The 22,779-nt window shown below is 33.2% G+C and overlaps 1 protein-coding gene across 1 annotated transcript; it reads right to left on the reverse strand.

The window, feature by feature from the left end:
* Nucleotides 1-17,149: 17,149 nt before the first annotated feature.
* Nucleotides 17,150-21,197, reverse strand: LOC139865865 (protein JOKA2-like). The gene is made up of 7 exons (XM_071853966.1): nt 20,980-21,197; nt 19,503-20,497; nt 19,296-19,416; nt 18,367-18,618; nt 18,124-18,273; nt 17,524-18,042; nt 17,150-17,453 (listed from the first exon to the last, which is right to left on the reverse strand). Exons 1-7 carry the CDS (start codon nt 21,004-21,006, stop codon nt 17,355-17,357), a joined length of 2,163 nt encoding a protein of 720 aa, XP_071710067.1. The 5' UTR covers nt 21,007-21,197; the 3' UTR covers nt 17,150-17,354.
* Between the last annotated feature and the right edge of the window lie 1,582 nt (nt 21,198-22,779).

Raw genomic sequence — 22,779 nt, forward strand, 5'->3', positions numbered from 1 at the left:
CATGTTAAACAGCATCAATCTAGGTTATACAAGCATAATACATAAACAATTTAAGCATAATTACACTAAAAAGCATCAAAATCAAATTGGGGAAAAAATTGCTCAAGAACACCAAATTTCGGATTAAATGGTGTTTAGGTGTAGAAATTTACCGTTTTTCTTGAGTAATTCTTAGATAGCATCCTTCTCAACATGATTTTAGTAAAAAATTTGGTGATTAACCGTTAAAAATTGGGATTTTGGGGGTGTTTTTGGGTGTATTTTCGGAGTGTTTTTCGCAGTATTTTTGAGTTGTGGTGTGTGAAACTGAGCTGTTGCAGCTCTTTATTTTTTTTCTGTAATCCGACTCCTCCACGACTCGCGACGAATTGCACTTCAAACTCCGCGACTCGCGGAGTTTGTTTTTTTTTTTTTTTTTTTTTTTATAATCATTAACTTTTGAAACAATTAAGTACTTAATTTTAAAATTTTGTTTCCCTTGTTATTTAGGATGAGGTCGTTTCGGATCGATGTCCTAGTCCGTCCCTCAACAAAATTTTAAAATTTGTATTTTTGTAGCGATTGTTTTAAAAGCTAAGATTTTTGGGGTTTTTTTAATGTTTTTGGCATACTTTAATTCAATAAGATTAAAAATAATGATAATAAAAGTTCTCGTCCCTCCCTCGGGTAAAGCAATTTCGGTTCAAAGACCTAGTCTTCAACTTACGACGAATTTTAAAAATCATATTTTTAACTTAATGAGATAAAGTAAATTTTTGTTTTTAAATTCACACAACTTAAATATGAAATTCAAAATTAATATTAAAAATTCACACCAAACTTAAAATTTGAAATGCATAAAATTAAAAATTCATATTTTAAAAATTAAAAGTTCACACCAATCTTAATTTAAAAATTCATATTATAAATTCATACCAAACTTATATTAATTTTTCAAATATTTACAATTTTAAATATATTGTTTTTACAAAGTTTACAATATTAATTTAAGATTTAAATATTAATTTTAAAAACATGGTAAAAATAAAATTTAAAATCTTTTTGGCTTTTTATCCCACTTTAATCAATCAAATATTATCAAAAATATGCGCCCCTCTTTTCGGTAAAGTAATTTCGGTTCCAAGACCTAATTTAACTCATGACGAATTTTTGAAATATTTTGGGTTGATTGATTAAAGATATTTATACCTTAAGAATAAACGTTAAATTTCGCAGTGATGTAATAAATTTTTGAATGATATCAATAATTTCGGTCGCCAAACCTAATTTTATTCAATACCAATTTAATACTTTTTAGCGAACAAATTAGCGTTTATTATCAAAAGGTTAAAAATAAAAATAAAAATAAAAACTGTACAGACATACCTGTGAAATAGATTTCTAAGTTATATGATCTATCCCATTCATAAGATAGTCGGTTTAATTGGTTTTCCATGGCTACATAGGCGTAACCTCGAGCATTCAGTGTCTTTTCTTCTAAACATATGAGCGGTCCGTATCTGCATAAAGTAACAAATTCGGTATTTGAATAGGTTTGATTATTTGAACATTTACCTCCATGTGACCATTTTCCACATTTGTGACATCTTTCTAGGTGTCGTGCTCTTCTTTTCGCTGCGGATTTTGATTTTCCTTTACCAAATTGTAACTTATTATCTTCGCATCTAGATTCTTTTCTAACTCCGTCCATTCTTTCTCTGATTACTGATACTAATTCACTCGGTAGTATGTCATTATTACGTTTAGTGATCAAAGCGTGTAGCATTAGACCATGGTTTAGTTCACAGGCAGTCTTCATTTTGTAAAAACCTAAAAAAAATAAAAATTCAGAATGGGGGGAGAAGACTAGTTCTTTAGGGTCTGCTAGGGAAAGACCATTCGGGTTCCATTTTCGAGAACTACACGAAAACAGACAATCTAACTCTAACAGAAATACATATTATCCTTTAAAGACTTGATTCTCCCCACACTTAGTTAGCTGTGGTGTCGAAATTGTGATTAACTTCGTTGTCGACTTCCATCGGACCATGTATGTAATGTTTAACTCTGTGACCATTAACTTTAAATTCAATCCCATTTGAATTTATCAATTCTATCGTTCCGTATGGGAAAACTCTTTTGACTATGAATGGTCCAGACCATCTTGATTTCAATTTTCCAGGAAATAGCTTGAATCGTGAATTGAAAAGAAGAACTCTGTCTCCTTCTTTAAATTCTTTTGAACTTCTGATTCTTTTATCATGCCATTTCTTCGTTCTTTCTTTATAGATTAACGAATTTTCGTATGCTTCATGTCTTAATTCTTCTAATTCGTTTAGTTGACTTAATCGTAGACGTCCGGCTTCATGTAAATCAAGATTACATGTCTTCAAAGCCCAAAATGCTTTGTGTTCAATTTCTACTGGAAGATGACATGCTTTTCCATAAACAAGTCTAAAAGGTGTGGTTCCAATTGGAGTTTTGTAGGCTGTTCTAAAAGCCCAGAGTGCATCCTCCAATTTAATGGACCATTCCTTCGGATTTGATCCTACGGTTTTCTCTAGAATACATTTTAAAGCTCGGTTGGTATTTTCAACTTGTCCACTTGTTTGTGGATGATATGCGGTGGAGATTTTATGAGTTACTCCATATCTTTTAAGAACTTTCTCAAGTTGATTATTACAGAAATGAGTACCCCGATCACTTATTAAAGCTTTCGGTGTTCCAAACCTTGCAAAAATACGTTTTAAAAAGTTGACTACAACTTGTGCATCGTTAGTTGGGAGAGCTTGTGCTTCCGCCCATTTAGATACATAATCAATGGCTACGAGTATGTATAGATTATTATGAGATTTTGGAAATGGACCCATAAAGTCAATACCCCAAATGTCAAATACTTCACATACTTGGATGACATTTTGTGGCATTTCATCACGTTGATTTATTTTTCCGGCCCTTTGACATGCATCACAGGATTTGCAAAGAAGGTGTGCGTCTTTGTAAATTGTTGGCCAATAGAATCCAGCATCATAAACTTTTCTTGCTGTTAGTTGAGGCCCATAATGCCCTCCTGTTGGTCCTGTGTGACAATGGTTTAATATTTTACTAGCTTCATCTCCAAATACACATCGGCGTATTATTCCATCGGGACAACTTTTAAACAGATGTGGATCTTCCCAAAAATAGTGTTTTATATCACTGAAGAATTTCTTTCGTCTTTGGTACGATAATCCTTTTTCAAGGAATCCACAAACTAAGTAGTTTGCATAGTCTGCAAACCATGGGATTTCTTTATAATCTATTTTCAATAGATATTCATCAGGAAAGTTGTCTTGTATGGCCGATTCATTTAGAACTTCTAACTCAGGATTTTCAAGACGAGAAAGATGATCAGCGGCGAGATTTTCTGCTCCTTTTTTATCTCGAATTTCAATATCAAACTCTTGTAAGAGTAAGATCCAACGGATTAATCTTGGTTTAGCATCTTGTTTTGAAAATAAGTATCTAAGAGCAGAATGGTCGGTATAGACCACCGTTTTTGCTAGAACGAGATATGATCGAAATTTGTCAAAAGCAAAGATAATAGCAAGGAGTTCTTTTTTAGTAGTTGTATAGTTCGTTTGTGCTCCTTGTAACGTCTTACTAGCATAATATATAGGTTGAAATCGTTTTTCAATCCTTTGTCCTAAAACGGCTCCCATTGCAAAATCACTTGCATCGCACATTAGTTCAAATGGTAGATTCCAATTTGGTGTTATCATGATCGGCGCATTAGTGAGTTTCTCTTTAAGAATATTAAAAGATTTGATGCATTCATCCGAAAAGATGAATGGAGCATCCTTTTCTAGGAGTTTATTCATAGGAGTGGCAATTTTAGAAAAATCTTTTATGAAACGTCGGTAAAAACCGGCATGCCCTAGAAAACTCCTAACTCCTCTAACATTGGTGGGATGTGGAAGTTTAGCAATTACATCTACTTTAGCTCTATCCACTTCAATTCCTTCTTTTGAAATTTTATGTCCAAGAACGATGCCTTCTTTAACCATGAAATGGCATTTCTCCCAATTAAGTACTAGATTTGATTGTTCGCATCTAATTAGCATTCGTTCCAGATTAATTAGACATGATTTAAATGTATCACCGAAGACTGAAAAGTCATCCATGAATACTTCCATGCATTCTTCTATCATGTCGTGAAAAATCGCCATCATACACCTTTGAAAGGTTGCAGGGGCGTTGCAAAGTCCAAATGGCATGCGTTTGTAAGCAAAAGTACCATAAGGGCACGTGAATGTGGTTTTCTCTTGATCTTCGGGTGCTATTGAAATTTGAAAATATCAGGAAAATCCATCTAGAAAACAATAGTAACTATTTCCGGCTAATCTTTCCAACATTTGATCTATGAAAGGTAAGGGAAAGTGATCTTTTCTGGTGGCGTCATTTAATTTTCTATAATCAATACATACACGCCATCCTGTTACAGTCCTAGTAGGAATAAGCTCATTTTTTTCATTTGTAATGACAGTCATGCCACCCTTCTTAGGTACGCATTGAACTGGGCTTACCCATGAACTATCAGAAATTGGATATATCAAACCTGCATCTAGCAGTTTAATAATCTCCTTCTTAACTACATCTTGCATATTAGGATTTAGTCTTCGTTGGCGTTGCACATACGTTTTATGACCTTCTTCCATAAGGATTTTATGTGTGCAATACGAAGGACTTATTCCTTTAATATCATGAATCTTCCATGCAATGGCTGGTTTATGAGCTTTCAACACATAAATGAGTTGTGATTTCTCATTTTCAGTAAGAGAAGACGATATTATTACAGGTAATTCAGATTCACCATGTAAATAAGCGTATTCCAAATGGTTTGGAAGTGGCTTTAACTCTAATTTCGGAGGTTCTTCTATCGATGATTTGTATCGATATCTGTCTTCTTCTTTTAGCATTTGAATTTCTTCTATTGTTGGTTCATATCCATTAGCTATAAGTGTAGCTAACATTTCAGCTTCATCAATTGGTTCATTACCTTCTCCTAAAGAACATTCTCCTGTTCCTTGTAATTCTGGAAATTCTTCTAATAATTCTGCATGTGCATCTATAGTTTGAATATAATAACATGTATCATCTGCAGATTGTGGTTGTTGCATTGCTCTATCAACTAAAAAGGTAACACTCTCATCCTCTATACTTAGGGTCAGTTTCTTACCGAACACGTCTATCATTGCTTTAGCCGTGTTTAAGAATGGTCTTCCTAATATGAGAGGAACTTGAGAATCTTCTTCCATGTCCAGAACAACAAAATCTACTGGAAATACTAAAGTACCAACTTTAACTAGCATGTTCTCCATTATCCCATCAGGGATATTTTATTGATCTATCGGCTAGTTGTATGCTTATTCTGGTTGGTTTTAATTCTCCAAGGTCTAGTTTAGCGTATAGTGAATACGGCATTAGATTTATACTAGCACCTAAGTCTGCCAATGCTTCTATTGAACTAAGACTACCCAGAAAACATGGAATTGTGAAACTTCCTGGATCAGATAGTTTTTCTGGTATCTTATTCAACAGCACTGCTGAACAATTAGCATTCATAGTAACAGCCGAGAGTTCTTCCATTTTCTTTCTATTTGAGATTAGATCTTTCAAGAATTTAGCATATCTAGGCATTCCTGAAATCACATCAATGAAAGGAAGATTTACATTTATCTGTTTAAACATATCCAAAAATTTGGATTGCTCGGCTTCAAGTTTCTCTTTCTTCATTTTACTCGGGTAAGGAAGTGGTGGTTGATATGGTTTAACATAAGGTTTATCCTTAACTGTGTTATCTTCATTAACCTTTTCAACTACCGGTTCTTTTTCCTTATCTTGATCAGGTTGTGGTTCTTGTGGAGTAGGAATGGTTTCATCAGAAGTTACAGGTATTTCAGGTGGTTTAAGTGTTGTGCCACTTCTTGTGGTAATGGCTTTAGCTGTTTCACTCCGGGGGTTAGCATTTGTATCACTAGGTAGACTTCCCGGTTTTCTTTCACCTATTAACCTTGCTAGGTTACTCAATTCTTGTTCCAGATTTTGAATAGAAGCTTGTTGATTTCTAAATGCTTGAGCATTTTGTTCATTGGTTTGTTTTTGAGATGTGAAAAACTGCGTTTGAGTTTCAACTAGCTTCGTCATCATATCTTCTAAATTCGGCTTTTTATCATCGGTTTGTTGTGGTGGTTTGTTTTGAAAATTAGGTCTTTGCTGGTTGTAAGTATTATTGGATATTTGTTGATTGCTAGGACCTTGTTGGTTGTTGTATGGAATATTTCGGTTATAATTCTGGTTTTGATTGTAAATCGGTCTTGGCGGTTGATAATTATTCTGATAATTATTTCCAGGCCTTTGGTTTATGTATGAAATATTCTCTCTTTGTTCCATTGTTAATTCAATACTGAGACAATATTTTGTCAAATGTGGTCCTCCACACTGCTCACAACTAATTCGTATTGAGTGAATATCTTTAGTCATCTTTTCCATTCGTCTCTCCACAGCATCTATCTTTGCGGAAATGGAATCTAAGTCATGGCTAGAATCGGCTCTAGCTGCTTTAGATGATCTAATGATATCTTTTTCTTGGTGCCACTCATGTGAGTGGGAAGCAGTGTTATCAATAATTTTGTAAGCATCAGTTTCGGTTTTCTTCATAATAGAACCACCAGCTGCTATATCTATGTCTTTCCTTGTAGTGATGTCGCATCCTTGGTAGAATATTTGTACTATTTGACAGGTGTCTAAACCATGTTGCGGACATCCTCTTAACAACTTTCCATATCTAGTCCACGCCTCATATAGAGTTTCATTTGGCTTCTGTGTGAACGTAACAATTTCTGCTTGAAGTCTTACGGCTTTAGATGCAGGAAAGAATTGTTTAAGAAATTTGTCAACTAAAACGTCCCATGTATCAATCGCCCCTTCAGGTAACGATTCCAACCAATCTTTGGCTTCTCCCTTTAAAGTTCAGGGAAATAACATGAGATATATCTGTTCATCCTCCACTTCTCGGATTTTAAATAGTGTGCAGATCCTATTAAAGGTACGTAGATGTTCATTTGGATCTTCCTTCGGCGCACCACTAAATTGGCATTGATTAGTCACCATGTGTAGAATTTGTCCTTTGATTTCATAATCTGGCGCATTAATGTCTGGATGAGTAATTGCGTGACCTTGGCCAGTGCGTTTAGCTCTCATTCGGTCTTCCATACTTAAAGGTTCCAGATTCTCCATAATTGAATTTGTTGAATCGGTATCACTAGATGATTCTGATTTAATGGTTCGTTCCTCAACAATCTCTGTTTGAATGATTGGTGGCTCCGGAGGAAAGTTTAATGGTTCAGGATCTACGAACCGTTCCTGAATATTTTCCGGATTCTCAATTGTGAGGTCGGGTTCAAAAAATGGATTATCGGAAATTTGAACTGAAGTACTTGGTCGACTGGATGACGATTCTAAAGAAAAATCAACGGCGGTTATATTTGCTAAATGTCTTGATCTAGTTACAGGTGGTGAACGTAGAAAAGGTGATGAACGTCTTGCTCGGTGCATTCACTGAATATCCTATTAGTTTTAAAAAGGAAAGAAAAATTATAATAAGTTATCCAACCAATAGACTTTTCTGATTTTGCCCACGTTTTGAATAGCCAAAAGATGCAGCAGAGGGGCAGGATTCGTTTGGTCTCAATATAATTGAGGACTGTTTGGCTCCAATAACCCGGTCCACGTACAAATTCAACTATTACTACGAACCAGAAAATTTTGATGTCTATCAATTTAACCACTCAAAATAAATTTTCGTAATTTTAAGAAATTTAGATAAGAAGTAGAATAAAAATCTATGTCCTAAAACTAGAATAGCGAGAAATAAGAAAGAAAAAGAGTTCGTCGGAAAAAAAAATTGAAAAAGAAAAATGGTTGAAAAAAATAAAAGGTGACGGAAAAATAAAAGAAACTTATAAAAAATTAAAAATACTTGACTAACCTAACCTTATTACTACAACTAACTTAAAATTATAATCGCAAATTGATATTACTAATTGGAATGATAATTGATACATAGTAAAAAGTGTCTAAAAATATTAAAGCTTACAGGAAAAACTAAATCCCAAATGGAAATAACTTAAAAAGAAACTAAAACTTAAAAAGGCGTCGCAAAATTCTAGAGTACCTAAATCTTAGTCTAAAGAAAAAGCACTTAAGGAATTCTACGGCAAAGCCTAAAAATCTAGGAGTAAAAATGACTATGGCAAAAACTAAGTTTAAAATTAAATATGAGCGAAAAATACAAATATTACGCTACAACGATTAAAAAGGGACAAAATATAAAAATATACAAAAAGTTATAAAAATTACAATTTTTATAAAAATATTATTTTTATATTATTTATTTATTAAAACTATTAATTTTACAATTTAATAAAACTAATTAATACTAAATACATAAATTAAATAAAAAGTAAAAGTTAAAATAAAATTAATTATAATAATAATAATAATTAGGGTTAATAATAATAATAATTATTAAATACCCCGTAATTAATGCTGAATTAGGGTTCTGTCTCGTGTCAGAGTCACTCCGCGAGTTGCGGTATTTAAAACATCAAACCCCGCGAGTCGCGGGGTTCAGAATTTCAACTGACAGGTTTAATTTCAACGCATTTTTCTTTATTTATTTATTTTTTTTTTTTTCTGTTTTTATATAAATAAAAGATATTTAAATAAAACTTATATTTTTTATAAACTAAAATAAAAATAAAGAAACTTAATCAACTTAAATATTTAACAAAATCTTAAAAATACTTATATTTTTGTTTTTCTTTTTATATTTTCGAATATTTAAAACGTATTTTTACAAAAGCGACTTTTAATAGAAAAAATCTCTTTTTTTTTTTTTTTTTATTATCGTTGCGCTTCCGGCGTTTAGAAAGTTCCCCGGCAGCGGCGCCAAAAATACTTGATGTCAAAGCTAAGGGATACGAAATAGTTATTAATTTTAGCAGGAAATACTACTAAATACGATACAATTAAACAAGATATTTATTTATTTAGAGAATGGATATACTTAAATCTTGCTACAACACTTATAGGCAGTGTACCTAATCGTACAGTAGTGTAGTTTTTAGTAAGTCCGGTTCGTTCCACAGGAAAATCTTTAAACAAAGCTTAACGCTATATTAGTTTACTTTTATAAAAATACAAATATATATATAATTAATATTATTATTATAAAGGGGGGTTTTTTACCGTTTAATGACCGGTTTGTCGATTTTAAAACTTTAGTCGCAGTTAAAACCTAATGTAAAATATTAAATAAATAAAAGACTTAATTTAAAGCGTAAAATAATTAACGATAATGAAATTGCAATAAAAGTGCGATAAAATAAAATTGCGATAATTAAAAAGTACGATAATTAAAAGTGCGATTAAATAACAATAAATAAAAGTGCGATAATTAGAAGTGCAATTAAATATAAAATAAAGGAAATTAAATATGAAATAAAAGAATTATGCTTATTTAAACTTCCGTAATCATGATGTTTGACGTGTTGATTTTAGTTTTATGCCTACGGGTTAATTGTCCTTTGTCCTGGATTATTTAATATGTCCGTCTGGTTTTTGTCCATAACAGTCCATCAGTCATAAATATAAAATGCGAGTGCCCTCGTCAAATTATCCTTATACCCGAAGTTAAATATTCCAACTAATTGGGGATTTAAACTGTAACAAGATTTTAATACTTTGTTTAATAATTACACCAGGATGTCGACTGAGTGTAACCCAAGGTTTTAATATTTTGTTATCAATTATACCAAGTGTCCTTTGTACATAATTTCACCCCTGTTTTAATTATTCTAGTGGCTATTAATCCATTCCCGTGTCCGGTTAAATGAACGATTATTCGTACATATAAATACCCCGCCCATCGTGTCCGATCGAGTGTATATGGTAATTTATAGGGACGCCCAATTGTAAATCTTTATATTAACATTAACAAACTATCATTTAGTTAAACAAATATAAAGCCCATTAATAGCTCATAGTCTAATTTCCACAAGTGTCGTTCTTTTGTCCAAACCCCAATTATGGTACAAAGTCCAATTACCCAATTTTAGTAATTAGCCCAACATCATGATTACTTCGTTTTAAATAAGCATAATAATAACTTAGCTACGAGACATTAATGTAAAAAGGTTGAACATAACTTACAATGATTAAAAATAGCGTAGCGTTACACGGACAGAATTTCGACTTACACCCTTACAACATTCGCTAACATACCCTTATTATTAGAATTATAATTAAAATTAAAATTAAAATATAAATTATAAATATATATTTTACGTATATATGAGAGAAGAAGAAAAAGATGGATGAAAATGATCAGAATTCGGTTGGCTTTATAGGCAGTTTTTCATTTTGGGGCTCCGCGACTCGCGGCCTTTTTGGCCTTCAAACTCCGCGAGTCGCGGAGTTTGTTTTTACAGCTCACCCTTTTGGAGTCTTTCTCTGCCGACGGTTTTTATTTATAAATATAATATATATATATAATTAATATAATTAATTATATATTATATTATATTTATATACATAGTTAACTTGTAATTTTTAGTCCGTTGCGTCGAGCGTTGAGAGTTGACTCTAGTCCCGGTTCCGGATTTTCGAACGTCCTTGCGTACAATTTTATATTTTGTACTTTGCGTTTTGAATCTTGTACTCTTGTAATTTCGAGACGTTTCTTATCAATAATTGGAACCTCTTTGATTGTCTTTTGTTCTTTTGAGCTTTTTGGTCGTTTGCGTCTTCAATTCGTCGAATCTGTCTTTTGTCTTCACCTTTTATTATTTAAACGAATATCACTTGTAAATAGAACAATTGCAACTAAAAGCTTGTCTTTCTTGAGGAATAATGCTATGAAATATATGTTTGTTTTTAGCATTATCAATAACTCAGTTATTGGTACATCTTATGTCTACTTTCCAGTCTACTTAAAAGTGATGCTCTATCTGAACTTATATTATGATATTTTTTATTTACGTGTGGCTTCTCAGCTACAGGCATTAAACCATATAACTGATGGGAATCATACTACTGTGGATTTACGTTTTACTACCTGGATTTGCTTGAAGAATATCTATGGTTTGTGTAGAAACATTGCTAAAACCATTTTGTAGAATCTGAATGGTCATTTTGTAGAATGCCGCTCATTCTGCTTCTACATGATACTATACCTCGGTCTAGGTATGCCATGCCAGCAGCCAGCCGTTTGAACATTTTTTGGACAACTAAAAGGGCTAACTTTTATGTGTCTTACTGAATTTAAATGGCATTTACTTGTAGATTTACTGGACTTTGCACTATCAGTAAATGTTTAAAAAAGAAGATTATCAGCATTTGTAACATATATTAATAAGAATGTCACCCGAAATAACTGTATTTGTTTTGTTTAGAAAAGGAAAATGTAAGTGTTTGATGGTTGGCCCAACCCGATCGTTTTGATCTTAAATCTACTTGACCATAATTGACCTACACATTTACACTAAGTACCCAACAAGTGGCCAACTAAATGTTACTTTATACTTTGAATGCATGTTCTTCCTGCACTGGTTTAGAAGTAAACAACCTCAATAGCTAAGTATATTTTATACCAAGCCGAAAATGGGGCACAAGTTGTCCAAATTTTTTTGACTTGTTGGGCAACTGAGCTTACGTAGAATTTTTCACCCTTATTATTGTCAGATGGGTTTGTTTGAGAGACTTCCATTGACCAGGGTTGGTGTAAAACAATTGAATACTAAACACGAAATGTCCAAAACCCGCAAATTTTGCGAATTTTAAACTAGTAGCTTTTGATAACATTTGAAATTATTATTATAGAACAACACCAGCTTTTTGTAAACACACAAAACATTAAAATTATAAAAATATACTAGTATAGAATCAAAAGATGAGAGCAAACTGAAACCATCATGAATAGCATTTTGTTGTTTGGGGTCAATCTACTAATTAGTTATTACATTCAGATATGTCTCGCCCTAATTATCAATGGATTCAAATTATGATGTAAATTCAAATTTGTCATTAACGGATTTATACTCTGATCAGATATGTCTCACCCTAATTTCCAAGGGATTCAAATTCTGTCTTAGGGCCACACGGAGATCAGCATCCGAAGTAATAAGGACCCACACACCTCCGAGCATATAGTCCAATTTAAGCGAAACTTCTCGATGAATCCTGAATTTGGTGTGAATCCTGTCATTTAAAACATCCCGCGTTAATATAACCCCATCTAATACCATATTGCCGTCTTCAAGTACACCCCTCAAAAGCACTCTTTCAGTCCTATAATGGAGCTACAAAATCATCATAAGTAAAAATTAATAGTAATTAAACCAATAACAACAACAACAATAGTAACAATAATAATAATATGTGAAATTTGAAACAAAAATGGTCTATCACTCATCGTTTTCTTACATATTTTTATTTTTATTCAGGAATGATGTTGGGCAACTTGCAGATATAAAGAACCAAAGATATAACTTATCGGCTAAAATTGAAAACTACCGTCAGGTAAGCAATTGTTTACTTAAATTATAAGGATTTATGTTTAATAATTCCACATCTCAATGAGAATTTTTAAATTGATCTTAACACCAATTCACAAATTGACCCATTAGAGATGTAATACAACTCAAATTGACCAATCTAAAGGTATAAATGTCTAATACCTTTATGTTATGTTAGTAAAGCTATATACCCGATACACAAATTCTTAATAAGACTATTCTTTTTCACTTACAAGTATTATTAGTTTCAGAGGCAGAGACAAGGGGGGACTGAGGGGTGCTCAGCCTTCCCCAAGGTCCAAATAAAGCTCAAATTTCAATTGTATTTTTTGCTCAAATAATTATAAGACTCCTTCAATGATCAAGTTTCAAATGTATTATTATGTCCAAAAAATTATAAATTAGTCGGCCCATTTGTTCAAGACTAATATAATTCACAAGCAGTCCATTGTCACTTTAAAAATTAGTTTAAAAATTATAAATATAATATGTGCTTATCGAGTAAGCCACCCACATCTCTCAATCTTGGTTTCGCCTCCGATTAGTTTGTCGTTAACTAAAATTATATTAATATTATAATTTGACGTGTTTGGCAGATTACTTAGTAGTTTGTTAACATGAGTTCTACTTTTGGTGATGATGTAGTTAATTATATATATTTACTTAATAGTTTGGCAGATTACTTAATATACAGGAGACTAAGAAAAGTAGTTGGATATTTGGTTGAGGCATTTACAACATGGTCATGAGGTTCAATGTCGTTTGAGAAGTTGGTGTCATAGACTTTATTATCTTATTTTGTCTCGAATTTTAGCAACACTTGGTCATGTATATATATCACTTGCTATTTCTCAAACGTTCATAGTGAGGGTACTCCAATGAAACTTCAAGTGGAGAGTAACAGTTGATGCAAATACTATGTAAAAGGTGCAACTAAGTTTTCCTAATTATTAGTTTGGTTTTTAGTTATAGCTCAACTAAGTTTAAGCTACTCTCAACAAGTAAACCTCTTGGTATGATCATATTTTCACTCTGTTCACATCTAAAAACTCGGTATTAATAGAATTTTAATTTTTCTTTAATTAATTAATTAGTTTATAACTCGCGACTTGACGGGATTAAGCATAAAGAGTTTTGTAATTGGTTTAATTGATGGAATGAAATATGTCAAACCTAGTAAGACCACTTCCCATCGGCATGTTATAAGAGGCGCCATGCATTCAGATTCGAAGGGTGCCATTGGCATTCATGTCGGCCTGGCCGACCTCCCATGCAGACCACGTCTTCGCCCTGGAACTTTTCATCAAATAGCATGTACGAGGGCGCCGATTTAGAGGGTAACAGATATATTTGATTTGCAACGGATATATTTTCTTCAATCTATATACATATACATATATATATATATATATATATATATATATATATATATATATATATATATATATATATATATATATATATATATATATATATATATATATAAACAAAACAACTCAAACTCAAAACAAAAAATACTTCAAAATCAAAAACATACACTTCACACACATCTTCAAAAATGTTGACAATTCCCTCGATGATCGTGTCATTCGATGTTTATTACGGCAGTGAATTCGACTATGAATCCAAATTTTACGATTACAAACGTGGTTCAAAAATTTCGTTTGAAAAAATTGACATTCAAGACGTTTGTTTAGAATAGTTGTTTGAATTTTTGAAATAAAATGTACCGTTTGAACACACAGACGTGTTATATTATAACGAAGACTGTATTCCGGAATTGTCCGCTCTTTACCTTCGTACCGAGGATCAACGGAACGGCATAAAAAGAAACTCTCACCTTCCGTTCAAATCGAATTTCTCTGTATTTGGAATTTGGTGATGGTGATGATGATGATGTATCTTATGACCCATATGAAGATGATCCATCTCATCCATATTCTCGTTGAAAATAAATCATATAAAATATCGTTTTAGGATTTTAAAATATAGTAGTAATTATATTACGACTTTTTTAATTATTGTAATTTTTTATTTTTTAGGACTTTTAATAAATTTTAATCGTATTATTTTTATTACTTTAAGTGTGTTTTGTATTTTGATAATAGTATTATTTATATAAATGATTATATTATCGAAATTTAATAATAATAATAATAAATAATAAAATTTGAGGACAAGTATGTCATGGTTAACAATGATGTGTTATGAGAGTGTTATGGGAGGAAGTGGTGAGGAAGGTGGAGAGAGAAAACTAATGTGGCGCTGAAAAAAAGTTGAAGAAGTATGTCATGGTTCTGAGTGGTCTAATAGTGATTTGTAACTTCCTTATGAACATGGTGTATGTATCGTATGTATATCTCATTAGCTCATTGTATTTTAGTAATTTGATCTAGTCTATTCCATGTATTTTAGCACAATTTCCCTAATCACTTTGTTCGGACCAACACATGTTACAATAAAAAAAAAAAAAAAAATAGGAGAAATTTCATGAGACTTGATCTATAAAGATAATCAAACCAAACACGCATTTGCAGTCTACTAAGCTTAAAGTAACACTTTCATAGATTCATGATTATAACTTAACTAGAAAGTTTTCATATGCTCTTTCATATATAATACTGTATAACACATACACAATATGCATAAGTGAGGCACTCAGGCATATAAGGAAAATATAGATACATAATTTTTTTAACTTACGGTAATTTTTGATCCAAAACTTTTGCGAAAAGCATATAAAAAAATTATAATGGCAATTACCTAAACATTCAACAGGTATAATTACAACAAATTAGAACCCTAACAGTAGGTTCAAAACGGTACCAAATAATAAATCGAACAACATGACTAATTTTATAATTCAATGAAACAGTCATCAAGTGAAGCTAAATTAAAATTAAAGAAGTAAATCATACGATAAGAATACAGATATGGATGATGGACGAATTAGATCAGCCATCAAATCGTAAATCGAAAAAATAATAAATATTAGTAAAAAAAAAAAAGTGTAAGCAAACGAACCTGGATATCCATGTACGGAAATTTAGTGAGTTTTACGGAAATTTATCGATCGAGGGTTTAATTTAACAGCCGAGGAGTAAATAGAAGAAACGGTGGGTAAATACTTGACAAAATTACACTCCTTGTCCCTGAGGTAAACCTAAAATAACAATCCTCGTCCTTTTTCTATTTTTACTACAATACTAATCCTCGTGGTATCAATTTATCTCACTCCTCGTCCTTCCGTCCAACTGCCGTTAAGTCAAGTCACGTGCAAAACACGTGAGGGTAATATTAATCTTGATTGTCTTCGAGATGTTGCCCTTACTGTTTTACAAAAGGCAAGAGAATGATTTTCCATTACTACTTGCAGCCCGACAATTAGTCCTCGCAGAAATGAACATGACGATTTGGATCATGAGAATAGTAATGAGGGGAGAAGGGAGCATTAATAATTCAACATTGGAGAACACAACGTCAACAAATATTAATAATGAAGCTGGTCCTTCCAATAGAACAGAGGGTGAAGGTTTGTATGATAAAGATTAAAGACTTGGATCTTGAGAACATTTATTTGCAAGAGGTTGATGATGATGGTTTTGTATGTCTAAGTTCATTCATGTATTTAGAAGACTTACCATCTGATGTTGAGCCAATTATTGATGAAATTGTGGAAGACACTGAACCTACACTTGAAGAAGAAGGATTTGCCGACGATGATGTCGATTACTATACTGAAGTTCCTGATGACGATGTTCTTTAGAGCATTTAGAAGAGGAAATACTAGATTCTGCAACATCAGTTCCAACGACCTCAACATCTGAACCTTCTACTTCAGCTTCTAATGTTAACTCTAGATTTAAGTTTAATGGTGGGCTATTTTTGGAGAATAAATTGAAGCTAGGAGTTGAGCAAGATTTCTTGACATTAAGGATTACCTTCATCGAAGAAAATGTTTATAGGATCTTCCGCACCAATGAGATTCCTAGGAAGAAACGGTTCACATATATTGGATCATTTTTGACACTTGTATGTGTCAATAAGCAGATGATTTTAAACGCTTATACTCATATGAAATGGTGCAATTTTAACATTTACATTTGTATGTGTCAGAATGATCTTCACTACCTACTCGGTTAATTCGAGAGGATATGTAAGATGGGACAAATTCTTCTTATGGATGAAGTGATATGGAGAGAACTAGAGAGAACTTCCAATTTCAGTTTATAAAATCTTTTGCACACTTTAGAATAATTAAATATTGAACTAAAACAAGCTTATTGAGCTCGAGTTTCTAATCGAGCATCTTAAGCTTAATAACTAGTTTCAAACCAAGATTATTTCAAATCTAATCGAGCATCGAGCTAAAACTTGAACAATAATTAACTTTTTGAGTTCGAACTCGGACACATCTTTGAATAGTTAATTATTTTGAGAAAGTGTATTACGAACCGTAATAACACGTATTCAATTCTCATTCGACGAAAATGTTGTCAATATCATATTATAAAATGTGAAGATCAATTTTTGAAAAGGAAACAAGGATAATATAGCCAATAGACCAGTCCATAGCATCAACCGATTAAACCAAGATCAAACATCATTATTCACCAGCATCAAAACAGACACACACGCCACACTACACCCAGTTTGAATCAAGTAAACGAAAAACACACACCAAGTCCACAAACTTTATTTACAGACAGATAGAAGATAGATACTTCATTACTTCACCCATCATACTGAGTTCCTCGATCAAGGTTTTTCTCCATTGATAAGATCCATCACCACACGCTTAATACTTCCATTGTTCTTCTTCAAAAGCCTCATGTTCGCTTCGTTATCTTCAAAACCCTACCAACCATATCACTTGTTAACACAAACATCATATAGAACACCAAACTTTAATTAGTTAAACACTCACCATTTCCAGCAGCTCATCAAGCATTGGGTCCCAGTCTGAAACACCACAAAGAGCATCAATCGACTTCTCCAAATCATAATTGTTCTTCCTCAAAACTTCTTTGTTCAAATCCGTCTGCTTAAACCCCATGTCTTCTAGTTCCTTCATAAGAATATGCTCCTTCTCATCAATAATTACCTCCTGAGCCGCTGCAACAGTGGGACCCGATGGCTGTGGTGACATCACCATCGAATCCACCCTAGGGTCATCATTGACTGGGTCAACCAAACCAGTATCAATTTCCATTTCTGTAGATTTGGAAACCGAAAAGATACATGGTTCTAACGCACCAACATTATTATCGATGATCAATGAGTCATTAATGGGGAAATTCATCTCTTGATCCTTGATTTGTGAATTGATAGATGTATTTTCAGATTCTGTGACCTGCACAAAATTATCAACTTCAACGTTCTTTGTGACAGGTGGCAGATTCAGATTGATCAATGTTTCACCCAAATCTTTCATTGAAGCATCAACCTACACACATATTGTAAACAAATTGAGTAATAAAGACTAGACCAATTACACCACATGTGTAAGATATTTAAATTTAATTACCTGGATTAAGACCCAAACCCGTTGCCCAAACTTCTGTCCAGCTGGCGACGCCATCCTCCAGTACGAAATGTAACGCCCCGGAAGTTCGGGTGCGGTAAAGTCAACCGCAACGTCAAGCTCCTTATCCACAGGCAGACCCTCGACAGGTATCTAAAAGATGATAAAAAAAAATAGGAACCAATCTGGAAAAAAAAAAAATGAAACTAAAACAATAAGATACAGTATATAGATATAGATACAAACCTCAATATCAACAGTATGTGAGTTACTTAACCGATCACCCCCAATCCACTGAAGTTGCGAGCCACGGGGCCATATGATCGAACCGTTGTTCCTCATCCTCCAAATTTTAGTGAATGAAGTTAAAGGAGCCATTATTGTACCATCAAGAACGTTGACATCGAGAATGAACCGACTGTCTAGCTTTGACCGATGAAGCTTTGACCCGGGAGCACGCATAGCATGAGGAAGAGTAGGTGGTGGAACGTGAAGAGACTACCAAAACACAAATCGTTAGGGCCCGTTTGTTGTTTTTTCTTATTAACCTTCTATGTAATATTCATTTACATTTATTTAAATTTTACTCATTAAGACACGTCTTACATTTACATTTATTTAATAAGTCAAATACAAACACCCCTTAATGACTTTCTACATTAAGGGTGCGTTTGATAAAACTGAATGATTTAGCGCTGAATGATTCAAAGCCTCTGAATAAAGTTTGTTCTGAATGAAAATAAGCTGTTTGATAATCATTTATAATGAACACTATAAACTGAGTAAAATTATCTTATTAACGTGCAACATGAACAAAAAATTCAATATACTTGTTGGTTAAGTATTCAGGATGTGATTTGTGATTTGAGAAGAATATTACATAAAATTTAGGCTCTTAATGGTTAAGAGAGTGTTTCATCTCTGAATGGTTCAGCACTGAATTCTTCTGAACCATTCAGCTTGTATATGTCATTTTCAGCTTGTATATGTCATTTAGAGGTCAAAAACAAATGCGCTGAATGCGGAATGGTTCAGCATTAACCATTCCATTAAGAGGTAAACAAACGCACCCTTTGCATTTTTAACAAGCCTATTAAGTTGAAATCAAACATGGCATCGTAACTTAAATATTACCAAGTAAACGATGTATAACAACTTATATAAAAACTACATACATGGAGCCCATTGAAAGGCACGTAGCGCATATAATCATGTGCAGGGCGTTCAATTTTGATGTAGTTGGCAACATCTCTAGCTTTCTTATAGCACACACGGCACAGATCATAGTCATCTTTCCTGAAAAAGTAACACAATTTAAAAAAATAAAAAACGTGCTATTGATTGTATACAGATCAGCAAAACAAGAATTTAAGGTTACTTACACTGTTGACTTGTACCGGGGTCCAATAATGGGATGGACCCCACACCCATCACAACGAACACCCCTGTGGAATACGTTGTCCTTGCTTGAATAATCAAAGCTGTTAAATCTCTTCCAATGATGTCCACGAGAATGACGATTATATCCTTGTGAATCAGACTCATTAGGTAACGGTATCCCAGAAAACGGCCATTCGTTAGTTGCATTTAACATCCCCTGAGCCCATGATGAGCTGCCTGAATCATTTTTGTTATCAGTAGCCACTTTAACCGCCTGAGGTGCCACTTGACCCAAACCAGTGGGCCCCGACAAAGTGCTGACATCATCCTTAGTAGCATTAATCGGAGATTCATGTTCAAAATAAGGAAGATTAAGATCCACATTTCTCAGTTTCTGAACACCTTCAGTCACGTTTTTAACTTTCTTTAATTTCGAACTTTCGGCCTCAGTGTTAACCTTATTGTCCTTAACTATCAATGGTTCAGTGGGACCCGGGTTCACACCCTGATTAGCATTAGTGGTTGAATTCGGATCTAAGAACATCAACTTCATCTTCTCAAAAATCTCAGAAACTATTGGAGAAGATGATGATGTCACTTTAGCTGCCAACTCAGCATTCTTTGCAAGAAATTCCCTATACGGATCAGGAACAGCTTTCATAAGTTCAGCGGTCCCCGCGTTCAAGTAATTAAACGGTTGTGATGATGGTGATCTCAGGGGAGTTGAATTCGCACTCGATTTGCTGACATCACCATTGTTTAAAGTCACAGTAATCCTCAAAGGATTTAAAGATTGACGAACAACGTCATGAAGATCGTCATCATCAGCAAGCGTAACTACATCGCCATCTTCATCGACATAAGTTAGTGTAAAGATAACATCAGAACCGAAGGTGAAGAGACTGCGAATCTTATCCCTTAACATAGCAATGTCAAGAGCGAGTTTCTTGTCATCAACAGACACATTGAAACGGCGGAGTGTTTCACCATACTTGACCTGCAAATATATCCCAAAGTATCAAAATTTTAGCTCAATTTCACCCCAAAAAAACCAGGATGCATTCACAATAACGAAATTTTGTGCAATCATCGTTTTATGATTCTACAGCTAAAAACAACCAACAAGTTTAAGCTATTATTTATAATTTATAATAACAATAACAATTACTAATTACTAACAATAATACATATTCCACATACATATACAAATTAAAGAAAGATAAACACATCCCCAACAAAAAAAAAAAAAAATTATAATCGAGTTTTCAAGCCAACAATTTTGCAAATTTCATCCCAAAAGGATAACCTTAGGTTTTTACTAGAAACAGTAAAAAGAGTGCTGATCAACAATAACCCTAACCCTAGATTAAAAAAAACACACACACAACAACATAAATCGATCAACAAATTAGTAAACGTCATATCAAAATTGATACATGCAGTTCAAAAATCGGAGCAATTAACAGCGTAAAAACGAACCTTGATCACAATTGAGGAAGAAGACATGTCGAGATACAGATGTGATGAAAACTTGCAAAACGAAAAAGGAAATTTGTTGAATTGATAATTTATTTAATGATAGAAATAGAAATGTAAAAACAACGATTAGATTGTATGGATTGATGGATGGAAATTAGGAAATTGATATTTACGCGTAGCCGTGAGCCGCGATGGAAGCGAGTTTAAGCGCAAATTGGTTATAGAAAAAGCATGAGTTAATGACTCTGAGGCGAAGGGTAAATATTTACATGACAAATCTATAGGTAAAAAAAGCCTAGTTTCGGTATCAAGCGGAAATGCGGAGTTCGAGTTTTTTTGCAATTTTTTTTTTTTTTTACGGTTTTTAACGAAGTGATAGATAACGATAATATGAAGGGTGTGATTAATTCTAGTATTTCGTCTACCGCTTCAGTGTAACTCAAAAGGTTAAAAAAGGATAAAAATAGAATATTGGTTCAAAGAGCGAAAATGGAAGCTTTCGACGAATTTATCAGAGATGTTTGAGCTCCTCATTCAAGCGTGGATGGTTGAATTTTGTGGTTGCTAGATGATTCTTGATCTCCCAGTAGTCGGATAGATTGGTCTTCATCTTTATTTTTGTGTTTAACCGCATTGTTTATGTTGTTAAGCTTTTTCCTTTTTTGTTGAGTGTTTGTGAGCTTAGGTTTGATTTTTTTGTTGTTTTAGTTTGCTCGATTGTATAGTTAGCTCGTTAAAGGAGGTTTCATATTTTATGAACCTCTTTTTGTTACATAAAGTTATTCGTTTTTTCTAGGGAAAAAAAGTGTCGTGAGTTTATTTCTCTTTTTATTCGGAAAAAAATATCTTTATTAAAACACAAGCGTTCCAACAAAGTGAAAGGGCTCGAAAGAACTGAGAGAAACAACAAGAGAAACGACAATGCGAGACAATACAACCTAACCAAAAGAAAACTAAGCACAAGCCTCACCTAAACTAAGAACCAAAGTACAACAAACATATATACAAAACCATACAACCACAACCAAACTAGCCACAAACATAATTCAAGCAAAAACCAATTCCATCATCATGTAGTATTGGGAGGTGAGATGTAGAGAGTGTTTTCTCTATCTTAAAATAAAAGGGAAGTCGCTCATTCACTCACCGATAAAGAAAATCTTTTCACTATCTACAGGTGGAAAAAGTCATCTCTCTACTCTCTAGAGATAAACTGCTTCCAGAAGAACCTCCGGCCAGTATAACATTCATATTCGATATAACTTACTATGTAAGGACATGATAGGTAATCGTAAATAGTGATGTTTTGATATTATAAAAGCTTATGGGTTTTGATTTATATTTTAATTTGATTTAGAAGTTATGTTTTTCTTAGTTCTTCTAACTGAAATAATGGTTTTATATATTAGGGTTTTTAGTTTCTCAGTGATGATGATGTATATGTGAGGGAGAAATTGAAATTGACGAAATTAACCTTACATGCATGTCCCATGACCCTGCTTAACGAAGTTTGACTAACATTGATTAGTGTAAGAGAGCAACCGCGCAACATGTTCAAATAATAGGGGCATCTACGTCAAAAATAAACTTTAGGGCGCCAACCGCGTAATTTTGTATCTTTAGTATTTACACTCCAATTATCACATAGCCTTTATATTATATACCTTGTGTATGATTACAGTCCGAAATTAAAAGAACCATTCTGTTTATGCAGGAATGTTAACAAACATGTCATCCACATACCCATCTAGTCACTTCTTATATTTTTCTCAAAAGATTATTATTTCATATAAACACTCT

Source organism: Rutidosis leptorrhynchoides, chromosome 9 (assembly GCF_046630445.1).
Source record: "Rutidosis leptorrhynchoides isolate AG116_Rl617_1_P2 chromosome 9, CSIRO_AGI_Rlap_v1, whole genome shotgun sequence".
NCBI lineage: Eukaryota > Viridiplantae > Streptophyta > Magnoliopsida > Asterales > Asteraceae > Rutidosis > Rutidosis leptorrhynchoides.

Coding starts and splice junctions, on each gene's coding strand:
- LOC139865865 (XM_071853966.1), bottom strand. CDS start 21,006: ATGTCTTCTTCCTCAATTGTGATCAAG. Junction 20,498..20,979: donor CTTCCTCAATTGTGATCAAG/GTTCGTTTTTAC, acceptor ATATATTTGCAG/GTCAAGTATGGTGAAACACT. Junction 19,417..19,502: donor CCCCGGTACAAGTCAACAGT/GTAAGTAACCTT, acceptor TTACTTTTTCAG/GAAAGATGACTATGATCTGT.